Source organism: Phoca vitulina, unplaced genomic scaffold, assembly GCF_004348235.1.
Source record: "Phoca vitulina isolate PV1807 unplaced genomic scaffold, GSC_HSeal_1.0 scaffold61, whole genome shotgun sequence".
Classification (NCBI taxonomy): Eukaryota; Metazoa; Chordata; class Mammalia; order Carnivora; family Phocidae; genus Phoca; species Phoca vitulina.
The window spans coordinates 201,113-224,045 of NW_022589764.1; the positions used below are offsets into that span (position 1 = coordinate 201,113).

At 36.8% G+C, this 22,933-nt stretch overlaps 1 protein-coding gene across 1 annotated transcript in view; it reads left to right on the forward strand.

Annotated features, from left to right (window-relative positions):
- MCTP2 (multiple C2 and transmembrane domain containing 2) overlaps nucleotides 1–22,933 on the forward strand; it is a 193,227-nt gene that overhangs the window by 147,006 nt on the left and 23,288 nt on the right. Inside the window, exons 17-18 of the mRNA XM_032391275.1 lie at nucleotides 11,068–11,190; nucleotides 14,105–14,146. Coding sequence (XP_032247166.1) covers nucleotides 11,068–11,190; nucleotides 14,105–14,146 — 165 coding nt within the window. The remainder of the gene's footprint in view (nucleotides 1–11,067; nucleotides 11,191–14,104; nucleotides 14,147–22,933) is intronic.

Sequence of the window (22,933 nt, forward strand, 5' to 3'; positions counted from 1 at the left end):
TCACAGCTCCTTTGGAACCACGGCCTCTCTCACACATATTTCTGTCTTTAGCATTTTCCCTAGAAAAACATGAAGTCTCTTTATGAATCACTTTTTCCTCATCTGAGATTTGGCATGTATATATATTTTTATCTATTCTTATAAAAATTTTGACAAATTTTGAAGCAAAGAGTGAAGAAATATTTGTAGCTGAAGATTTAAGATTTCTTAACGTTACGTTTTGGGAGAAGATACAAACTGGGTCACCTTTGCATCTGCATCGTGGAATGTAGGAAGGACACCCACATGATAGAGTAAGAAGCTTTCTTGGTATCAGAGAAATAGAGCTTCATGTACTGGTTCTGACGTTTTGTAGGTGTTTTAATTTTGAGTAGTGTTCCATTGAATGGATATATTACATTCATGTGTTGGTGGACATTTGGGCTCTTGCCGGTTTTGCTGTTATTTGGTATAACTGCTATGCTCTGAACATTTGTGAACAAGTCTTTGTGGGACGTACATTAAATGCTACATGCTAAATTTCTACATTTTGGAGTAGAAAGGCCATGGATTGTAGGAGGTATGCTCAAGTTTTTGAGAAACTTCCAGGTGGTTTTCCAAATCAATTGTATCATTTTGTATTTCTGCCTGGAGTGTTTGAGAGATCTAGTTGTTCCACATTCTGTCAATGCTTTCTCTCTTGTCAGTGTTTTCAATTGTAGCCTTTCTGTTATGCGTGCACTGCTATTTCCCAGGAGTCTTTATTTGCATTTACTTGATGGATAATCATTGCATATCTTTCTATGTGCTTTTAGGTATTCACATACATTTCTGTATGTGTGAAGGGCCTGGCCAAATCTTTTGCTCGTTTTTATTGGATTATCTTCTTGTTAAGTTATAAGAATTCTTTAAATATTCTGGATACAAGTTGTCTTTCAGTATATGTATAGATAATATTCCCCATTTTGTGACTTTTTCCATTTCTTAGCTGTGTCTTTCAAAGAGCGAATGAAGATTGGTGCCAGTAAACTCCATTTTTTTCTTTTATTTACACTATTCTTTGTACTTTTTGTATCTTAAGAAATGTCACCCAAGATGGCAAAGGTTTTTCCTCATATGTTTTCTTAGAAGTTTTAAAGTTTGAATATTTATATTTAAATATTATAATCCCTTTAGGGTTATTTCTTATATATGGTAGGTGGTAAGGATTAGTGATTTTCTTTTTTCCCCATACATATATCCAATTGTTCCAGTGCCATTTGTTGAAAAGACTTGTATTTCTCCCATAGAGTTACCTTGGCAACTTTCTTAATTAACTGCATGTATGTGGATGTATTTCTGGACCTATTTTCTGTTCCATTCATCTCTATGCCTATCTTTTTGCCAGCACCACACTGTCTTCGTTACTATAGATATGTAAATTGTGAAATTAGGCAGTGTAAGCTTTATTTGTTATAATTACTTTAATGATCCTGTCAGTTGTACTTCCAGATAATATTTAGAATCATCTGGTCAATTTCTACAAAATTAGGATTGTTTGCATCTACAGATTAGTTTATAGACAACTGCCATGTTAACAATATTGAGTCTTCCAACCCATGAATTAGTGGCATATCTATCCACTTATTTTATAATGCAATCTTTTATAATTTCCAGTGAAGAGATCCTGCTCATATTTTGTGAATTTTATTCCTATATATTTATGGATTTTGTTGATACCATAAATGGAAATTTTAAAATGTCATAATCCAGGGGTTATTTTTGCTACTAGCATATAAAAATGGAATTTGCTTTAAAAAATAACTTTATACTCTGTGACTTTGCTGGATTTAATTATTTCTAGGATTTGCTTTGTAGATTCTTTAGAATTTTCTATGTTAAAAAATCATGTCATCTATAGAGATAGTTTTGCTGTTTTCCTTTTTGATATTTGTGCTTTTTATTTCATTTCTTTTACTTTATTGAAGTGGTTTTGAACATTTAGTCTAATGCTGAATAGAAGTAGTGAGAGCAGACATCCTTACCTTTTCCCTAATTTTAGAAGAATATTTTGCAGTTTTTATTCTCATCTCGGCTTTTTTTATGCTTATAGTATTGTTCCTGTATTAACATTTAATGTAACTATTCATATTGTTGGATTTAGATAACCATTTTATTATTTTCCATTTGTCTACTGTGTTCCTTATTCCTGTTTCTCTTTTTGTGCCTTTTAATGTTCCATTTTAACTCACTGCAGTATTCTTTCAGTGATCGTTCTAGGGATTAAAGTGCATGTGTGTATGTATAATCTCCCTTAACTTTTGATAGTCAATTTAGAAGTATTATTGAATCACTTCACCTAAAACCTAGAAACATTGCAGTTCATCTAAGTCCATTTATCCACTCATCCCTACCTCCTTTATATTTTAGTTGTCATATATATTACATTTAAGTACATTATATAGCCCACCAGGATGATGCTGTAAGCATAGCTTTAAACAATCGTGTGGATTCTAGAGAAAGTAAAATTAAAAAATAGTCTTTAATATTGTCCTATGTATCTACCATCTGATGCTCTCTGTTTCTTCCTGAAGTTTGAGTTTCCATCTGGTATCTTTTTCCCTTCATTTTGAAGAACTCCTTTAGCATTTATTGATATGAAGTTATACTTTTTTTTTATTTTTTATTTTTATTTTATTTTTTGGGGGGTTAGGGAACTTTATTATTTTTTTTTTTTTTGAATTTTATTATGTTATGTTAGTCACCATACAATACATCATTGGTTTTTGATGTGGTGATCCACGATCCATTGTTCGCGTATAACACCCAGTGCTCCATGCAGTACGTGCCCTCCTTAATACCCGTCACCGGGCTAACCAATCCCCCCTAAATCCCTGTTTGTTTGTCAGAGTCCATAGTCTCTCATGGTTCATCTCTCCCTCCAACTCCCCCCCCCCCCCAATTTTTCCCTTCCTTCTCCTAATGTCCTCCATGCTATTCCTTATGTTCCACAAATAAGTGAAACCATATGATAATTGACTTTCTCTGCTTGACTTATTTCACTTAGCATAATCTCCTCCAGTCCCATCCATGTTGATGTAAAAGTTGGGTATTCATCCTTTCTGATGGCTGAGTAATATTCCATTGTAGATATGGACCACATCTTCTTTATCCATTCATCAGTTGAAGGGCATCTCGGCTCTTTCCACAGTTTGGCTATCGCGGACATTGCTGCTATGAACATTGGGGTGCATATGGCCCTTCTTTTCACTACGTCTATGTCTTTGGGGTAAATACCCAGGAGTGCAATTGCTGGGTCATAGGGTAGCTCTATTTTTAAATTTTTTGAGGAACCTCCACACTGTTTTCCAAAGTGGCTGTACCAACTTGCATTCCCACCAACACTGTAAGAGGGTTGCCCTTTCTCCACAACCTCTCCAACATTTGTTGTTTCTTTCCCTGTCCATTTTTGCCATTCTAACTGGTGTAAGGTGGTATCTCAGTGTGGTTTTGATTTGGATTTCCCTGATGGCTAATGATGATGAACATTTTCTCATGTATCTGTTAGCCATTTGTATGTCTTCTTCAGAGAAGTGTCTTTTCATCTCTTCTGCCCACTTTTTGACTTGATTATTTGTTTTTTGGGTGTTGAGTTTGAGAAGTTCTTTATAGATCTTGGATACCAGCCCTTTATCTGTAGTGTCATTTGCAAATATCTTCTCCCATTCTGTGAGTTGCCTCTTTGTTTTGTTGACTGTTTCCTTTGCTGTGCAGAAGGTTTTGATCTTGATAAAGTCCCAAAAGTTCATTTTTGCTTTTGTTTCACTAGCTTTTGGAGATGTATCTTGAAAGAAGTTGCTGTGGGTGATGTCAAAGAGGTTACTGCCTATGTTCTGCTCTAGGATTTTGATGGATTCCTGTCTCACATTGAGGTCTTTCATCCACTTTGAGTTTATCTTTGTGAATGGTGTTAGAGAATGGTCGAGTTTCATTCTTCTGCATGTGGCTGTCCAATTTTCCCAGCACCATTTATTGAAGAGACTGTCTTTTTTCCATTGCATGTTTTTTCCTGCTTTGTCAAAGATTATTATTATTTTTAATTTTCTCTTATCTAAATCTTTACTTCACCTTCACTCATGAAGGATATTTTCACTGGGTATAGAATTCTGGGTTGACAATTTTTGTTTCTGTTACTGTAGTTCATTTTAACACTTTAAAATTATTGTAGTGTTTCCTTGCCTCCATAGTTTCTAATGTGAAATCCATGTCCATTCAAATAGTTCTGGTCACAAGCATTGTAGTGTGATGTTTGTGTGATTAAAATATAGTGTGTGTGATTATAATATAGATACCTAAGCCTGGTTTTCTTAAATGTATTGTGCTTGGGTTTCTCTAAAAAGTGTTCAGCCATTAGTTCTTTACATAAGTTTTAACTTCTTTCTTTCTCTGAGATTCCAAAGACCTATGTTAGAACTTCTGAAGTTATCATGGGCCACAAATAGTCCATTCATTTTTTCCAAACATTTTTCTCTTTCAGATAAGATTTCATTTTTAAGATTTTATTTATTTTTTTATTAGAGAAAGAGAATGGGGGAGGAGCAGAGGGAGAAGGACAAGAAGACTCCACACTGAGTGCTGAGCCTGACATTGGGCTCAGTCCCATGACCCTGAGATCATGACCTGAGCCAAAATCAAAAGTCAGATGCTTAACCAACTGAACCACCTAGGTGCCCCAGATAAGATTTCTTTTGATATATCTTTATGTTCACTGACTTTTTCCTCTTAATTCTGCTACTGAGCATATCTACTGAATTTTTTGAAAATTTTAGATATCATATTTTTTTAGATGGGCACTTTTATTATTTTTTTATATTTTCCTCATATTCACAATTATCATTCATTATGTTAGTTTATTTTCCTTTACCTCATTGAGCATATTTTAATAGGTGGTTTAAAGCTCTTGTCTTATAATTTCATCATATAATTCACCCTTCAACAATAGCCAAATTATGGAAGGAGCCCAAATGTCTATCGACTGATGAATGGATAAAGACAATGTTTGTATGTATGTATGTGTGTGTGTGTGTGTGTGTGTGTGTGTATATTGATATGTGTGTGTATATATATATAATGGAATATTAGTCATCAAAAAGAATGAAATCTTGACATTTGCAATGATGTGGATGGAGCTAGAGAGTATTATACTAAGTGAAATAAGTAAGTCAGAGAAAGACAAATACCATGTGATTTCATCATATGTGGAATTTAAGAAATAAAACAAATGAACATAGGGGAAAAAGAGGAAAACCATGAAACAAACTCTTAACTCTAGAGAACAAACTGTTGGTTACCAGAAGGGAGGTGGGCAGGGGGTGGGGGTGGGGATGGGTTAAATAGGTGATGGGGATTAAGGAGGGCACTTCTTGTGCTGAGAACCGGGTATTGTATAGAAGCTTGGATCACTAAATTGTATATCTGAAACTAATACTCTATGCTAACTAACTGGAATTTAAATAAAACTTGGAAGAAAAAAAAACATAATTCACCTTGAAGTTGGCATCTGTTGATCGCCTCTTCCTTGAAAATGAATTACATTTTCCAGACTCTTTGTATGTCCAGTGATTTTTAATTGTGTCTTAGATATTAGGAATGTTATGCAGTGGAGACCCTAGATTCTCCTACATTTATTCAAATAAGGTTGATTTTATTTTTTAAGAAGACATTTAATTTCATTAAACTCAAAGTGTAAATTCTGCCACACCTCCTGTGGGTAGCAGCTCTGCTCCCAGTTAAGACTGCTTGGAGTCCGCCCCACATCTATGGCAGAGACTGCAACAGAGTTCACATACAGAATTTGGGGTTTTCCTTTGCTTGCTCTCTCCTTCCAGTGTACTTCTATACCATCTAGTGGCCCTGATTGTCCCCAGCTTCTTTGCCTGTTTCATCCATTCAGAAAGATGGCAAATCTTTCTTTTGAGTTTTAACCAACTGGTACTACCATTGTGACCACAGCTGCTCTTGAGGGAGAAATGCATAAACATTACAGTGACCCTATGTGGATCTGATTTCTTCTTTAAGCTTTGAACTCCCCTGCAAAGTTTAATAACCTTGGATCAGAATCTCAGGTCTATTTATCAACTATCGGAGTCTATCAATTATCATTGGACTTTTTTTAAAACTTGTTTTCAGGGTATTAGTATTATTAATATTATTTTGCTAGAAGGTGTTTATTAGGAAATTAATTCTTCATTACAGAGGTAGGAATTATACATTGATTTTTTAATTTTTTTTTTTTTTTTTTATGTAAGCTCCACAACCAGCATGGGGCTTGAACTCACAACTCTGAGATAAAGAGTCACACGCTCTACCCACTGAGCCAGCCAGGCGCCCCTTAAAAATATTTCTAAAGGCACTAATGTCTCACTCTGAAAGTTATGAGTCCTTTAAATGGATATTTAAATGCTGCTCAAGTTTTGTTATAAAACACTTTCTGGTATTACTTAACTGTGCTTGATAGAGGCAAATGTTATGGTAAAGGAGGTGTTTATCTAACACAACAGACTTCTAATATTAATTGATGTACAAATAATTCTGTTAAGGACATTTTATAAATAGCTTTATGATGAAAATAAATTAAAAATATTCTATTTCCTAATTTTTCCCAATAGTTTCATATCAGCCTCTTTTCACTTGAAGTTATATTTAACAATATAAAAAAAATAAAATTTCACTTATCTGGTAAATAGACATTAAGGAATAGTAACCATTTAAAACACAGTCCTAAAAGAACTTTAAGAATGAGGAAAGACAAATAGGTAACAATTAGGAAAATATCTAGCTTTATCTAGTAGAGAAATGACTGTACTATTTTCTCTGCTTTTCTCTGTTCATATCAAAGCAAAACAAGACATAAAAGTAAAAGAAAACTTTAAAAAGAAAAGTATAGGAAAATATAAATTATAAAACAGTAAATAAAGCTGATAAAGCATACCAGATTAATAGCCTGGAGGAAATCAACAACATAATAGCATGCATTGATTCAAAAAGCATTTTAAAAATTCTGTACTTATAAAAAAAAAGTGTAGAGATTTAGCACCAAAAGAATATGTAAGTAACAACTAGATAGGAAGGCAAAAAAAAGCAATGTAATGATTTTCCACATCAGATCACCAGAAGGATAGATTTGAAATCTCCTACAGCTAATAAGAGGGGTCAGAAATAATGTAAACAACATATAAAAATCCATGCCCAGAAGTAACCAATTAAGTATATAAATTTAAAATGCCCTCATTCATAATAGTATCAAAACTCTTGTTACACAGAAAAATAATAAAAAAATGTAAAATCAGTATGATGAAAGTAATAAAATATTTTGAGATATAGAAAGGTCCTGAATATATGGAGAAATAAATAATCTTTATGATTTGGAAAGCCAATATCAAGATGTCAGCTCTCCCTAAATTGATACATACATTCAAGGCTATCCCAGTGAAAATTTCACCAAGAATTTTATGAACATTACAAATTGTTTCTAAAATACATGCGGAAGGGTAAAGAGCAAAGAACTACCCAAGATAATTTTGAAGGTGAAATAATACAGACTTGCTCACTCAGAGGTCATCTGGTTATTAAACTACAGTTAAAGATGTGGTCTTGGTAAAATAGAAATATGTATCAATGGACAGGATTAGAGTGCCCATAAACAACAAACACACCCATGTGGGAATTTGGTATGCAGCAGAAGTGGTAATGGAAACAGTGAACAAAAATAGGGATTGGTACACCACAATCTAGTTGCAAAAGTTGGCTTTCTATAGGGGAAAAGTTCAAATTGGATGCTTGTTTCCAACTGTAAACCAAAAGAACACCTGAGACAAAAAAATAAGGAACACACACATACAGTTATCTTTTGGGAGAAAACATGATGAAATAACTTTATCATCTCAGAGTAGAATGTGATTCCTTAAGAAGAACATTGAACATAAGAGAACAAACTCTAAGGTTGAAGGTGAGTATGTTTGACTACATTAAAAAGTAAAACCACTGTTTCATCTTAAGTTTTCAATGATGAGAGTATAATGGATAAATTACTGAACATTCATTTGAATGCGGTACCATATGTCAGTTAAAATGAATATACTTCTTTAAAAAGATTTATTTATTTATTAGAGAGAGAGCATGAGTGGGGGAAGAGGGAGAGGGAGAAGCGGGCTCCCTGCTTAGCAGGGAGCCTAATGCGGGCCTTGATCCCAGGACCCCAGGATCATGATCTGAGCCGGAGGCAGATGCTTAACTGACTGAGCCACCCAGGTACCCCTAAAAATGAATATACTTGATTTATACCTACACCATCAACAGATCTATGGAACATATATTGAATAAAAAAATTTCAGAATTACGGGAACATTTTGATGCTGTTTATGTTGTTTCTAAAATAAATCTTAGATATCCTCAGATGCAAGGATTCACATCCATTTTCAGATATGGTGGCCTCTGGGAATGGGAGGAGTAGGTTGAGGGTAGTCACTGAAAGGTTGACAGTGGGAACCAATTATCTGAAGTGTTTTATTTTTTAAAAAGACTAATACATAAATTGGAAAGAAAACTGACAACACATTGACAAGTCTTAATGCATGAAGGTGCATGGGCATTTGTTAAATTAGTCTATGTTTATTTTTTTCATTCTTGGAATATTTAGTAATATGACATGAAAATATATCCTTAGTATAGAGAAAGAAAGAATGGAGTGTACCAAAATAATAGTATCAAAATAATCCTGATACCAGAACCTAAAAATAATATAAAAAGGAAACAATAGCACATGGGTATCTATGCAAAACGTCTTCAAGTGTTAGCAAATACAAAATACATTATAAGACCATTACAGCCCACTAAAGGGGACATTTCTTCCAGAAATACAAATTCACTTCAATATTAGGAAATTATAAATACAATATACCATGTTGAGGTTCTAAAATGAGAAGGAAAAAACCCTCCCTATTTCAGAAGATAGCGAAAGAACAATTGGTTAATCATTCACCCTCCTCCATTCTTGATTTAAAAAAAAAATAAGAAGAATTAAATAAATCCTAGGGCACCTGTGTGGCTCAGTTGTTAAGCATCTACCTTTGGCTCAGGTCATGATCCCAGGGTCCTGGGATCGAGACCCATGTCAGGCTCGTTGCTCAGCGGGAAGCCTGCTTCTCCCTCTCCGACTCCCCCTACTTGTGTTCCCTCTCTCACTGTATCTCTCTCTGTCAAAATAAATAAATAAAACCTTAAAAAAAAAAATCCTTGTTAAAATTGGCATAAGTGTTCTTATTTAAAAATATTTTTTTCTAGTATTTTCATAAAGAGGATTCATAAATATTTTTAAAATATTAAGAATAATAAAATGAATGCTTGTATGTAAACTTTCTAGTTTTCTTAAAAAGGTTTATTTGCATATTCTTAATACAAAATGATTTATATAGCTCAAACTAAAAGTCAATGTCATGCTTAATTGTAAAACAGTAGACGCATTTTTGTAAAATTCAGGAGTTAGACAATATCCCTCTCAACGTTTTTATTTAAAATTGTTTAGTTAGTAGTAATGAAAGTAAGTATACATATTAGAAATTAAGTTATAGATACTAGACGAGAGGAAATAGGAGCAGTTCTTTATTTGTAGATTGTATGACTATATTCTTAGAAACCCCCCAAAAGTGAAATGAAAGGCTATATGTAGTAGTAAGAAAATTCAGTAAAGTTACAAATTAAAAAAATTAATATGTACAAATTATTAGATTTTATTTATCTGCTTGAAATATGTAATGGGAGAAATGATTAAATTTAGCAAACAAAAAAAGCAGAAAATACATATAATATCTACAAAAGTAAAACTTTAGCATGGTATAAAATATTTTTAGTAATAAGTAAAACAATATTGCTTTGAGAAAGGAAGATTCAGTATTTAAGATGCAGTAAGTTGCCTCTTCTAAGTTGATGTAAACAAGTGACTTTTTCAAGCACTTACAAGCACTAACAGCCAATAACCACACATCATCTTTTTTTCATCCTCTGGACCTCCTGTGAATTGGAAAAGACAGTGAGGCTCAAGTTTTGAAATCATTTCCCCATGATTTCACTCTTGCCTCATGTTGTAATTATCATGGGTTGTTTTATTTGTCCTAATTCGCTTATTCCTTGGAGGTAGGGCCATGTCTTATTTGCATTTATGTCTCCCATGACCATTGTCACATAGATACTTGGATTCAAACCCAAGCTCTTGCTTGTCCTTCTGTAGGACAGGGTCACAAATCCAGAGGCTGACAGCAATTGGGCAGGTAAAGCAAATACCTCGTCTTATGTAGGCATTCCATCATTTCCTTGTGACCATCCAGCCTCAAAATTGGAAAATTTTAAGATTTTTAAAGAGACTTTGGCTATCTGAAGTTTTTATCTAACTATTTGGATTTTTAAACATTGGCAGCCAATTTGAAAAGTAATCACTCTCTACAGTTCCAGTAAACCTTACTATTGGCAAAATTTGGTCTGTGGCCTGACTCTGAGACCTTGGATTTTTTCCATACTACTTTCCTAAATTCTGGTAAATCTTGGGGCAAAAAAAAATGAATACAGTTGATGGGGTAATGGGATTTTCAGGTATGAGGCTACTATATTGTCTATTTCAGAGTGTGACTGGTCTACTCATTTCTATATCTTCCTTGTTCTACTGCCGATGCTAAAACTGTTAATCGTGTGTGTGTGTGTGAACCTGTAGGCAACTGTTCCTAAAAGCTGCTGTAGAGTGTCCTAGATTTAATTTCCTTAAGTCAAGGGCGCCTGGGTGGCTCAGTTGGTTAAGTGACTGCCTTCGGCTCAGGTCATGATCCTGGAGTCCCGGGATCGAGTCCCGCATCGGGCTCCCTGCTCGGCAGGGAGTCTGCTTCTCCCTCTGACCCTCCTCCCTCTCATGCTCTCTGTCTCTCATTCTCTCTCTCTCAAATAAATAAATAAAATCTTTAAAAAAAAAAAATAATAATAATTTCCTTAAGTCAATACGAAGGATTTTAAGATTACTCCCATACTGATTTTTCAAGCAATGATTTTGTCTTGTCTTCCACTCAGGTATTTTTAGTCACTGTCTGGAATTTTGAACTGTACATGATCCCCCTGGCATTGTTGCTACTCTTCATCTACAATTTCATCACACCCACAAAAGGGAAGGTTGGCAGCATCCAGGACAGCCAGGTGAGCTAAGATTCCAGTAACTGTGACATTTGACCAGAGGAAAAAAATGTGTTAACAACAACCAACCACCACCAAATCATGACCCAAGTCCACTTTGTTTGAGACTTGAGGAGAGCAACATTGCACATACATTTATGTGATAGTGGGGATCTTTTATTGGCTCATAACCCGGAGTCATCCTTCTATGTTATGTTCCTGAGCCTTGGCCTACATTCTTAGCATGAGGAGAGCCCTCTGGTGCTTGGTCATCTTTATCATGGTGGCAGCATATTTCGATGCCCATCTGGTTATCTGTAAGGTTCTTATGAATAACATTCTCAACCACTGAAAAAAGCCTTTGGCATCTCCTTGAGCTCCTTCAGGGCATGGAAAGCATCTGGGAGGCTGCCTTAGGCCTCTCCACCCAGACATCCTGTGCAGTGTTCACTTCTCGCCTAAAGCCTTCAGAGGCTTGCCAACTCCCAGAGAAATCAGAGAGCGGGCAGGCATAGACAGCTCAATTTTTGGGTGCAAGTCCTGAAAATCTCAAGCTTCCCATGGTCTTGAAGGAAGCAAAAGCAAGACATCCCCTAGCATCTACTTATCATACTTACTGTCTGACTCAGCTTCTCCTGTTCCACTTATCCCAGCCCAGAGAATCTTTTCCTGGTCTGGGTGAACAAGAACTTGTATTTGTAGACTTGCTTTATGGTATTATCTTGGACCTCCAGATTCAAGAAACAAATTTTTAGAACAAAAATCTAAGATTCTGAGACTTGATATTAGAGGACCTTCACATTGGGTTTCTCAAGACTCAAAAGCTAACGATCTTCACCCATTTTTCCATACAATGCTATTATTTTTTTAAAAAATCTCTGAAATAATGGACATTAAAGGGATGTTCTGGTATCGTTTGGGGGTAGAAGGGAAGTAGAGAAAATGAGTCTTTTGGCAGGGAGTAAAAACCTCAAGCAAATTCAAAATTTTATTCTGTTTGATATTTGATTGTTTAATGCAGTAGGCATGGACATATATCAATAATGAGGGACCTAACAATGCTAGAACCAACAAATAAATAGCTTTAAAGTACAGGATTGTTTAAGGACTAAGTTACACACAGATATGGATGAGGGAAATTTTCACGAGAAACATCTTTAGTAAAAAATGCTGTCAACTCACATTTTTACAATTTTCAATCAGATTTTAGTTTTCCAGTTATATACATGGTGTGTATGCATTTGTAGGCAGGTATATATACATGTATATATGGGTACATAAGAATACTTAATAGCATGGAGGACATTAGGAGAAGGAAGGGTAAAATGAAGGGGGGGAATCGGAGGGAGAGATGAACCATGAGAAACTGAGAAACAAACTGAGGGTTCTAGAGGGGAGGGGGGTGGGGGGATGGGTTAGCCCAGTGATGGGTATTAAGGAGGGCACATATTGCATGGAGCACTGGGTGTTATATGAAAACAACGAATCGTGGATCACTACATCAAAAACTAATGAGGATTGCATGGTGACTAACATAACATAATTAAAAAAATAAAAATAAAAAGAATACTTAAGTGAATGTGCTTATAAATGTGTGTATAAAATATTTTTAATTTATAGAACACTTTCAAATTCATTACCTATTTTAATCTTGATAACACAACCATGAAGGAGGCAAGAATTACCATTTCTATTTTATGCTTGAGGAAAGTAAGGCCCAGAGTGGCAAGGTGATTTGCCCAAGGTCACACAGCAGGGTGTGCTTGACCAGTGTCCCAAGCTAAAGACTTTGTCCCAAGCTGGGCTTCTAACTCCTAATTAAAATATTCTTCCTCCCATAACATGTTTTTATTACGTGTTTTTACCCATTTGCTTTCATGTGTGTTGCCAACGGTGAATAGGTGAGTTCTCCAGCATCTGTGGAATGTCCCACACAGTGCTAGCTGCAGCTCATGGGAATTCTGGGAGGTAATGGAGTACCGGTCTTGGAGCAATTGCTTGGTAACTGCTCAGTGGTTTTATGGAGTATAGCAGAGTACTCTCTGGATACTTCAGAGTTACTCTTTCTTTAAGAACATGATATTGACAATTCTGTTTACTACTGGAAAGATGGCATCTAAACAGCATGCCTGACCTTTGCAAGGTGGTTGAGCAGAGAGGTAAGCATTCAGGCTGTAAACAGACTCTGGTTTTCTAATACTCAGCATTCTGTCTGAGCTACGGGCCACCCCCCCGGACCGTGTTGGCTTTTAACTATTGCAGTGATACAATTAAAAGTTACCTGGTAAAAAGTCACGATTTCTAAACCAATCTGAACAAGCCTATTCACAGCACCTGGTGGTGCTTTGGCCCCCAAACTAAAGCCAGGTGCCTGTTAGTGGCTATCAGAACCTGAGTTGGCTTCTCTCACCTGCCCCCAACCCCCTCCCCGAATCCCAAGGAAAACAATAATAATGTACTGAAACCTGTAACTTATTCTTGAGATTGATTATATTCAGACTAATGCATTTCCTACTGTCTAATGTTTCAGTAATGGCCCCAAAGGAAAAGAGCAGTCATTATAACAATGAGCCTAGCACAAACCGAATATGGTGTTCTCAGCCTTAACATAGCAGTTGGCTCATTTGTCAGAATAAGAACAAACTGTTTACAGAAAGTAAAGCCTGGCAATGCATTTTTAAAGCTGGATGCCTTCAAAGGGCACTCACCTAATAGCTTTATTTATAGTGAAGTTTTATGTAGATTATGCATATTTCTTATAGTCTTGCCACAGTGTCCCTGAACTTTAAAAGCATTATTTTTTAAGAAGTTATAATGTATTTAAAAACCACTAGTGATTCAATTATGTAGAAAAAACGTAAAAAGTGTATATGGGTTTAATTTGCATTTAGTAATTTCAGGGGATGGTATATTAACGAACTGTGGTTTTTCCTTTCAGGAGAGCACAGACTTAGAGGAAGAGGAGGATGAAGATGACAAGGTGAGTGTGCTCAGGGAAGCTCATGGAAGGGGGTGTTAATATTGTGAGCAGATAGCGCTTTTCTGGTTGAGTCAAACCGTTTTTGTTTTGTTTTGTTTTGTTTTTAGTGTCCGGCATAGTAATGTTTGTGTAATTTATAAAGGATATCACTTTTTAAAGATCTTATTCAGTGAGGATAAAAGGGGGTAAAATATAAGGAATTACTGAAATATTATAAAAAGCGTACCTAGAGGAGGCTTGTCATTTTATGCGAGGGAAGATCGCAAGAGCCTGCCCCTTGGTGTATAAAAGGTAGATAAAAGGTAGTCTAGGAAGTCAAAAGTAAATCAAGTAAAATTGCTGTTCCTTTGCGCTCTGTGGGGTGGTCACCCACTTCAGAGCCTGTCAGTTTCCCAGCTGTTGCTGGCAGTGTTTTCAGCTATATGTCTGTGTACATCTGTCCTTTTTCTTCTCCTGGGAGAATCTCTCAAATCTGCTGCTTTTGTTGTCATTACGCTTTCAGACAAACCTTCTGGAATAAAATGAAAAAAAAAAAAAAAATGGAAATGCCAAATGAGATGCTACCAGCTTAATGGACTTCCAGCCTCCTAGAACCTGTGGGTGTATGGGGTTTGTGCTGCTTGTGTCTAGGAGGCTTGCAGGAGGGGAAACAGGCGAAAGGGGGGATCTTAAGAGTTAAGTATCCAATATAAAATGCCCATAAAATAGCAACGTATTAAAAAAAAATACTGGCTCCATGACACACAGCCCTAAAATTAATTGGGTGAGCCAGATGGTTTTGCCCATTTGAAGCAAATTGGGTGGATTACAAAGTGAATCTTATTTGTTGTGCTAAAATGATCATTAATAGCAAAATAATAAGATAAAGCATAATATTTTTTTTTTTAAAATGGAATTGACTCTTTCCAGAATAAGGTCACACAGATGCAGCTTCCTTCTTGATGAATCGATGTGTGTTGCTTCTGAGTAATGTAACTCCTTGAGTATGAAAAATAGTCATAGCCAAGCTAACCTGCATGATGATGGGATGTTTTACCAAAAGAAGCACAAGTATTGATGAAGTTATTTTAAACTTTTACCGGGCAAAAGTGCTAAATTTTATGTACCAAGGCTTGGAAGTGAGGAAGATTTTCTTCTGTTTGGCTCTGTCTGTTAAAATGAGCCCTCCGTAGAAGAGGGCGTCATCTGCCCTTTAGAGATCATTATGACCGTGTGTCTTTGGCCCATCTGATAAAGGAGAGCATCCAACAAGAAGGAAATGAATGAAAAGGTGGTGTGACCTGGCAAACAAGAAATTCAGGCCATGGAGTCTAGACCAGTGATCGTCACAAGCCAACCTTCTACTGAGGTGCCTCAAGGGTTGTCTGGGGGCCTGGGGGTCTGGAAGTAGAGCCAGTTGGGCTTCAAGCCTTCCTGGGCAAGGATGACTGAGTTGGAGCCATAACATCTACATGGAAGAGCTTTGGAGCTCTTGTGTTTATCCAAGCATTGCCCTCCCCGTGACAGGTGTGCCAAACCTGCTACAGAGCATGGGCATCAGGACGTTCCTAATTACCCTCAGGGCAATTCCATTCTTGAGCTACTTCAATTGTAGTATTTTCATAGGGCCTTTAACAGCCACAGCATGGCCATGTTTGTTTGCTTCCTCAATTTTACAGGTCTGTGAAATCATCCAGAGAAATAAATCTAAAATGAAATGTTGACTTCTATTTATACCTCTTTCTGCTTAATGCAACCCTTCTACTGTTAGGGAGACTGGTGAACTTTGTAGTCCTTATTCATATCTTTTCAATCTCACATCTCTGAGAGATTTTAAAGTATAGAGGGATTTTCAACTTTAAGACTTCTGGAGCCCACATCATCCCAATATATATTACAGTCCATCATTTCTTCTCCACGTAGAGCAGACTCCACGACTGAGACGTGCTCGTCATAGACCTGCACACACAGCCACTGGGCCACCGCCCTCCATCTTGTGATATACCAAAGGGCTTACCCACAGAACCCTCCTGGCTTCTGGTGCATGTTAGACATGACAGACCATGCCTCTGGGAACTGTAACACACCCAGTGAGCGATGGGCTGTTTACAAATTATAAACACACAGCCGTTTCCTTCCAAACCAGAAGAAGAGAGGAAACTCCTTTCTATCCAAACTATCCGTCTTGAAAGTGACATTCCTTAATTGCCAGCACCCCTTCCCACCAAATACCATCACAGGCAACTGTGGAAGTTGAAAGCACATAAGGGGCCCCCCTGGCACAGCTTCCTTGGGAGATGGACGCATTCCGTATATTCTGCAAGTCTCTGATGCACAGACCTGGACGTGGTCTGGGGTCTGTCATACTTTTATTGTCTGGAAGGGGGATTGTTGTCAAATGATATCACTGTAGCCTCTTGCTCGTGTTCACTGTCAGAAGTCCATGGTGGTGACCGGTATGAGAAGCCAAATTAGATTGCACAGTTGTGTGCCTGTGTGTGTGTGTGTGTGTGTGTGTGTGTGTGTGTCTGGACTTTCAGTTATAACATAGAACCTTCAGGTAACTACTTTTTTGGCTTTTAGGAAACTAACTGTACAAGCTAAACTTTGAAGAGAGAAAATCTTTCTTTCTTATTCCTGATGGCCCATGCAAGAAATTGCTTGTTAAAAGTGTAGTTTGCTGGGGACCCCTGAACAAACAGATAATGGCTAAGTTCAGCCAACAGCAATCAGATGACATTTCCTATTTGTATTAGATTCCAAATGTGGAATTCTTCTATGTGGACCTTATTTGTACGGATGGATTACAATGAAAATTGCATTAATTTTCTGCACAGTAAAGGTCAGTAATTGAAGCATGAACCAAGAAACTATTGTGTAAAGTGCTGTATCCCATACTTAGGAAAGGTCACGCAAAGCAATAATATCTTGTTTTCATTGCGGAAGGTATAAATACTTGCATTAGAGTTTCTTTCTTTTTCCAGCCTGACAAATGCTTACATAGAATATTTTAGCATTTACTATTAACATCAGCAAGAAGAAATCATAAGGGCATGTAATAAAAAAAAATCCTGTCTTGCTATATCATAAGGAAACTGCACTATAATGCCTGCATTGTGAGTTGGTGTGTCTTTAACTCGGCTGTCAGAAATAGGACTTGGATGATCTGTTCTAGGATGATCAATGAGTGCACAATTGTCTTAGGGTGTTTAGGGGGGAAAAATTGCCCTTCTGTGTCAATTGTGGGCGAGAAAACATATATGGATGTTTTTCTTAAGAAAATAAACATCTAATACATTTTTGTGGATCAGTTGTGGAACATTTTACAACAAAAGGATACAAATGAATATTGTATCTCCATGCTGTCTTCACAAATCAGGATATCATCATTAAAATTTAAGTACATTTTAAACCATCAATTTCAGTGTTTAACATGGTTTCCGTTCTCCAGACTGGTTAGTCCACTCATCCCAAGCAGAACCTTCTTAGGGAGAGAAGCACGTGGCCTATGTATTTAGAAGGAGTTCTTGCTGTAATATAACCTCCATCGTCCTTTGGATGAGTGGGCTAGGCCCATGATGCCTCATTCCCTGTGTTTCCTTATTCCAGAGAGAGAAGATGATCTATGTCCCAACCAGGGGAGACCATCATCCTTGGAGAAAGTTTCTTCTTACAATCTCAGTGTGAGAGTAGTTTTGCTTATGATTCCTTTGTGCCTTCTTAACAATGTCCCAAACACAGCAAATTTGTTTCATTAGTGATTTTTTTAACCTATTGACAGAGCAGTGGTACTTTAAAATGATAAAATGTGGTATTTTTAAGAAAATACAAAGACAATATCTTTGGAAGGTTAGCAATAGTTGAATACACACACACACACACACACACACACACACACACTTTCAGGGCATATGCAAACTGTATATAGGGCATATTGTAGAGGACGTATTTAAGGAAAACTTTCAGGGGGGTGCCTGGGTGGCTCAGTGGTTAAGCATCTACCTTTGGCTCAGGTCATGATCTCAGGGTCCTGGGATCGAGTCTCGCGTTGGGCTCCCTCCTGGCAGGCTATCTCTCTCTCTTTCTCTCAAATAAATACATAAAGTCTTTAAAAAAAAAAAAAAAAAAAAAAAAAAGAACTTTCAGGGAAATAAAGTAAATGGTTGCTCTGATTTAACTCCTTTTAATTTGATTTAATGTGATTTTTTAGTGATGAAGTTTTAATTGCTACCATTTCTACCAAACGGTAGTCTTACTTTCAAGAATTTAATATTAAAATGGATTCCAGCCAATTCTTAATTATCAGTTTATGCATATTTTGAATGGGAAAGGATTGGCTTCCCTCTTTCCTGCAGTCTTTTCTCTGACACATTGACTTGCTCTGACTTTTCTTTTAAAACTCAAGCCCCCGTTCTTAAAAAATGTGTTGGCTTCATTACCTTTTGAAGTCATCCAGAAATGTTACTAATCTGACCTTTTGGACCATTATTCATCCTGCTAGTATCAGGCTCAATAATATTCCTAGTACTTGTGTATTTTCTTTGTGATTTCTATTGTAAGGGTTATACTTGGTGTGTTATTCCCAAATGTTGTGAAATATGATATACCAGAGTATAAATCAGATGGATTATCTATCCTTCTATTAGTTTATGTGCACTGTCTAACAGAATACAGTCAGAGGCTCTGGTTTTATAGACTGTACTGTGTCTAGATATTTAATTTCTCATTGCCTAAAATGTTTACATCATGCTAATATAGAATACATTGGGCATTATATCTCCATTATCCCCAAGTCATTGTTTTTCTGAGGATAGTAGCTGTTCTCTTGTCTTTCTTAATGGAACCCCCCTCTGTTCCCTGGTGGTTTGCCCTAAATCCTGATTATCCAGTGAGTTTACAAGGTAATTGATAGGTGAAGACCCCTCTCTTTTCCTCAAGGGAAAAGTAATAATTTAAAGTAAGTAATAAAGGGCACAAAAGTAATAATATAAAACATGATTATTTTGAATATTAGTTAAGTAATTATATTTATAAAAATGTTAATATTAGTAGAGGGTTTATAATTTGCATACTGTTTTTATGTAGTTTAGCTCATCCAGTACTCAAAATAAACCATTAAATTTGATATTATTTCCCCCATCTACAAATTAAGAGAAATTAACTAGTTAGGTTAGTAGCAAAACTCAAATCCAGTTCTTCTGACCTAAATCAGATCTATTTTGGACCATGCCACACTGTCATGAAGGAAACATGTCATTAATTTATCCGTTCATTTTTCTGCATTATTATATATTTATGGAGTGTTTTCTCCCTCTCTGAGCCTCTATAGGTACAAAGATTATAACTATAAACATGGTCCTCTAAATAATTGGAGTATAGAGTAGTTCCTACTTTCGTTAAAGTTTGTACACTAGGTTGGGCAGTGAAGAGGAAGTGTGTGTGTGTGAATCAGGAACACTGAAGGAGGTGATGTTGGAGCTGAGTCTTAGGGTAGTAAGAATTACTTGTTGCACTGCTCGATCACATTAATGTTCAATCTTCCGCCCTTCTCACTCCCCTACCTCAAAGAAAACTAAAGGACACACACAGTAAAGTCAGCAACTGCAGCTCATTGTGTGTCTACCTATAGTAGTTACAGAGAACTACCTCCAGTACTTATAGAAAACCACTAGCCCTCCCTGTTTGCCTTGGGGGGGGGGGGGCATCATGCATCTTTCAGTTGGCTCAGAAACCAATCTTCTTGAGGTCTAAATGCCAAATAATTATCATAAACTGTTTCCAGTTTTTCATTTGTGTTTTATCAATATCTTCTTGATGTTGTTCATTCTTTTATATTTTTCAGCCCTTCCCTGTAATACCAGATGAGATTCTTGTTGCAAGCCAAGAAAACATGTTGGTAAATACCAGTGTGGAAGCGCTTTCTGAAATGAACAGAGCAGTTTAAAAACCACTTAGAAATGATATTGATTTAAAATCCGGTCTGTTTTATATTCATTTCCCTAAGCAAAAGTATACTTGAGAAAGAAGTGCTCTCCTGAAAAACTACAAAATTTTCCCCCCATTGAAAGAGCATACGCCATGGAGTTGACTGTGTGTGTGTCGGGGGGGTGGGGGATGTGCTCATGTGTGCATGCGCCATGGAGTTGACTCGTGTGTGTGTGTGTGGGGGGGGGGGTGCCTGCGCATGCGTATGTGAAAGCGCATGCGCACGTGAAAGCGCATGCGCACATTCCCCCAACTCTCATGGGAAGAAGTTGCCAGTGCAGTAAGCCAAGCTTCCCAAGGAATAGTTCTTTATCTCATCTATCAGAAATATTGCTTCTTATTTGTTATGACAGATACTGAGATTTCGGGGTTTTTTTTGTTGTTGTTGTTGTGTGTTTTCCATGCTAAATCCCGCTCACTCTATTTCTGGCATTTATAATTCTTCCAAGTTTTCTGGCATTTATAATTCTTCAATTCTTCAAGTGTTCATAGGCTTTTAATATTCCGTAGGATAAAACAGACCAAACATACTCCCATCAAAAGTCCAAGTTATATTTTTGTGCCTTTGCTCTAGAGGGCTGGAATTATTGGAAAGATCTTGAGACAGAATTTTGCGTTGATCCCTTTTGGGAATGCTTCCCATCCTGTGACAAATACTACTCCATTTTTAAACATGTCGAAAAGGATTTTTTCTGACATGGTCCATTTTCAGGGCTGTCTCCTCGGTTTTGCTTAGGTAATTAATTGAGAAATGAGGATTTTTTTCCTAAATCAGAACATGTGGGAAATATTTAAAGTAACATACTGATTATATAATTAATTCTGAGTTGTAAATTCATTTTGATGGTGTGAATTCTCTCCCAGAGGCTCCAAGCTGGTTTATTACACCTACAGTGCTGTAGTCATTGGAGCCGTGGGGGTGGCAACAAGGCCTGAAGAAGGATGAATTTGCCTCCTGATTTATTTTTGGTTTTATTTATAAAGCAAGCACATGATTTGTTCTTAATTTGGCTGCTTTACAAACTTAGCCAAAAGACTCAGCTTTATTTTTCTCATATTTTATAAACAAGTGGACAATGAAGAAAGTGGTGATCTTACATATATTTGTGTGTGTGTGTGTGTGTGTAGAATAATATACATTTTTAGATTATCGAGATGGAGTTTGTCATCATTTTTCTTACAGTGAGGACCAGTCTTTCTTTATGGTATACCAAAACAAAGGAACCTTATGAAATTGGAATTCTGTATCTGAAAAGTTCCATGCTCTCATCTCTTCCATTATATTGTGATGCAAGCTTTATCACGAAGTAGACCCTAAATCATGTGAATTGACTTCCACCTCACTGGTTTTTCAAGTTTGTAGTAAGAAGTAAAATCCATTCTTTCTCAAATGTAGGGCTCTGAGAGTGTGGTGCGTGGTTGGTCACAATTTTTTTGTGCATTTGTTTAATCACACCAGTGGCCACCACTCTTCCACTCTTTTTATTACACATTTCCCTCTATAAATCAGAAGCCTCCTATGTTAAGGAAACACACAAGCACATGTGATAACAGTTCTGTCTTTCTGAATGGATCTCTGTTACTCTTCCCAGGCAATTTGGTAGCAGCCGCAGATGTAATGTTGTGTTTGCTAAACTGTTATCACCACATTCCGTAGTTCAATCTGAGACGTGTAAATAAAGCCAGCATGATGCAGATAAAACTGCCAGATGATCTTTCCGTACAACGCAGGGCAACATGAGTAGACTTGTCTTGGAAGATCATTGCTTTTGAAACTTAAATTAACCCCAGTATTCTTTCAACTAGATCGAAGGTTATTCATTCTTTTATCTCTTTGCATTCTCAAAAGGAAGGGACGTATGTTTATGAAGTGTCTGGAGTGTACCAAGTGCTTTACATATCTTATGATACAAATGATATTTAATTCTTCAAACACTCAGTCGGGAAATGATTAGGCCCTCCCTTTTCCCAGATAGCAAAATCGGGATTCAGAATGGGTAAGGAATTTGCCATGATCACAAAAACTGATAGATGAAAAGACAGAGTTGAACCCAGTTCCTTCTGACCCCTAGCCTGGTATTTACAAAATGTGTAGGCCTGGGTAGAGTTGGTAAGTCTCATGGTTGGTTGGTTGGTTTATTTTTGTTAACTTTTCACCTCTTGGTGCAAGCAATCCTTGGTTACCCCAGCTCTTAAATATAAGAATGGAAAGTAATGTTTCTGAAATATTTTCAAAAGGCATCATTTAACATACCCTCTCATGAGTATTGGGCAAAATAATGCTGGAATGAAAGAGTAGGTGGCAATATGTAACTGAATGAGGAATCTCAAAATTATATATTTGGTGGTACAGAAAGAGACAGAACAGAAACCCATAGACATCAAAGAAGCAAATGCCAAAAAGAACAAGTGTGAGCTGAATACCTACCTTGTGAAATGTCCACTAGACAGTTAAGGGGCTTTTTTTTTAAGGGGCTTCTTGTGATGGAGATACACTTGCTCTGGAGTTCTGGACTGGAATCCTATGCCACATGTCCCTATTTACCCAGAAAATTTCCATTTGCTGTCTCCCCCCCCCCATTTTGTTTAAATACTAAGTATTGTAATAATATTTCCGTTCAAATACACTGGGATAAATTGCTTAGGCTTGTCGTTTGTGCATTCTGCTTCTGCTGTGGTTTTTCCTAGTAGCCCTGGGGTTGCACGTGCAGTGACCAGAGATCTCACACACACCCGGTTAAATCCAACCAGGGATAACAAGCAGGGATAACCCACCTATTTTCCTGACCCTTTTCAGGGGCTAAACCACTAAAACCTAGCTTT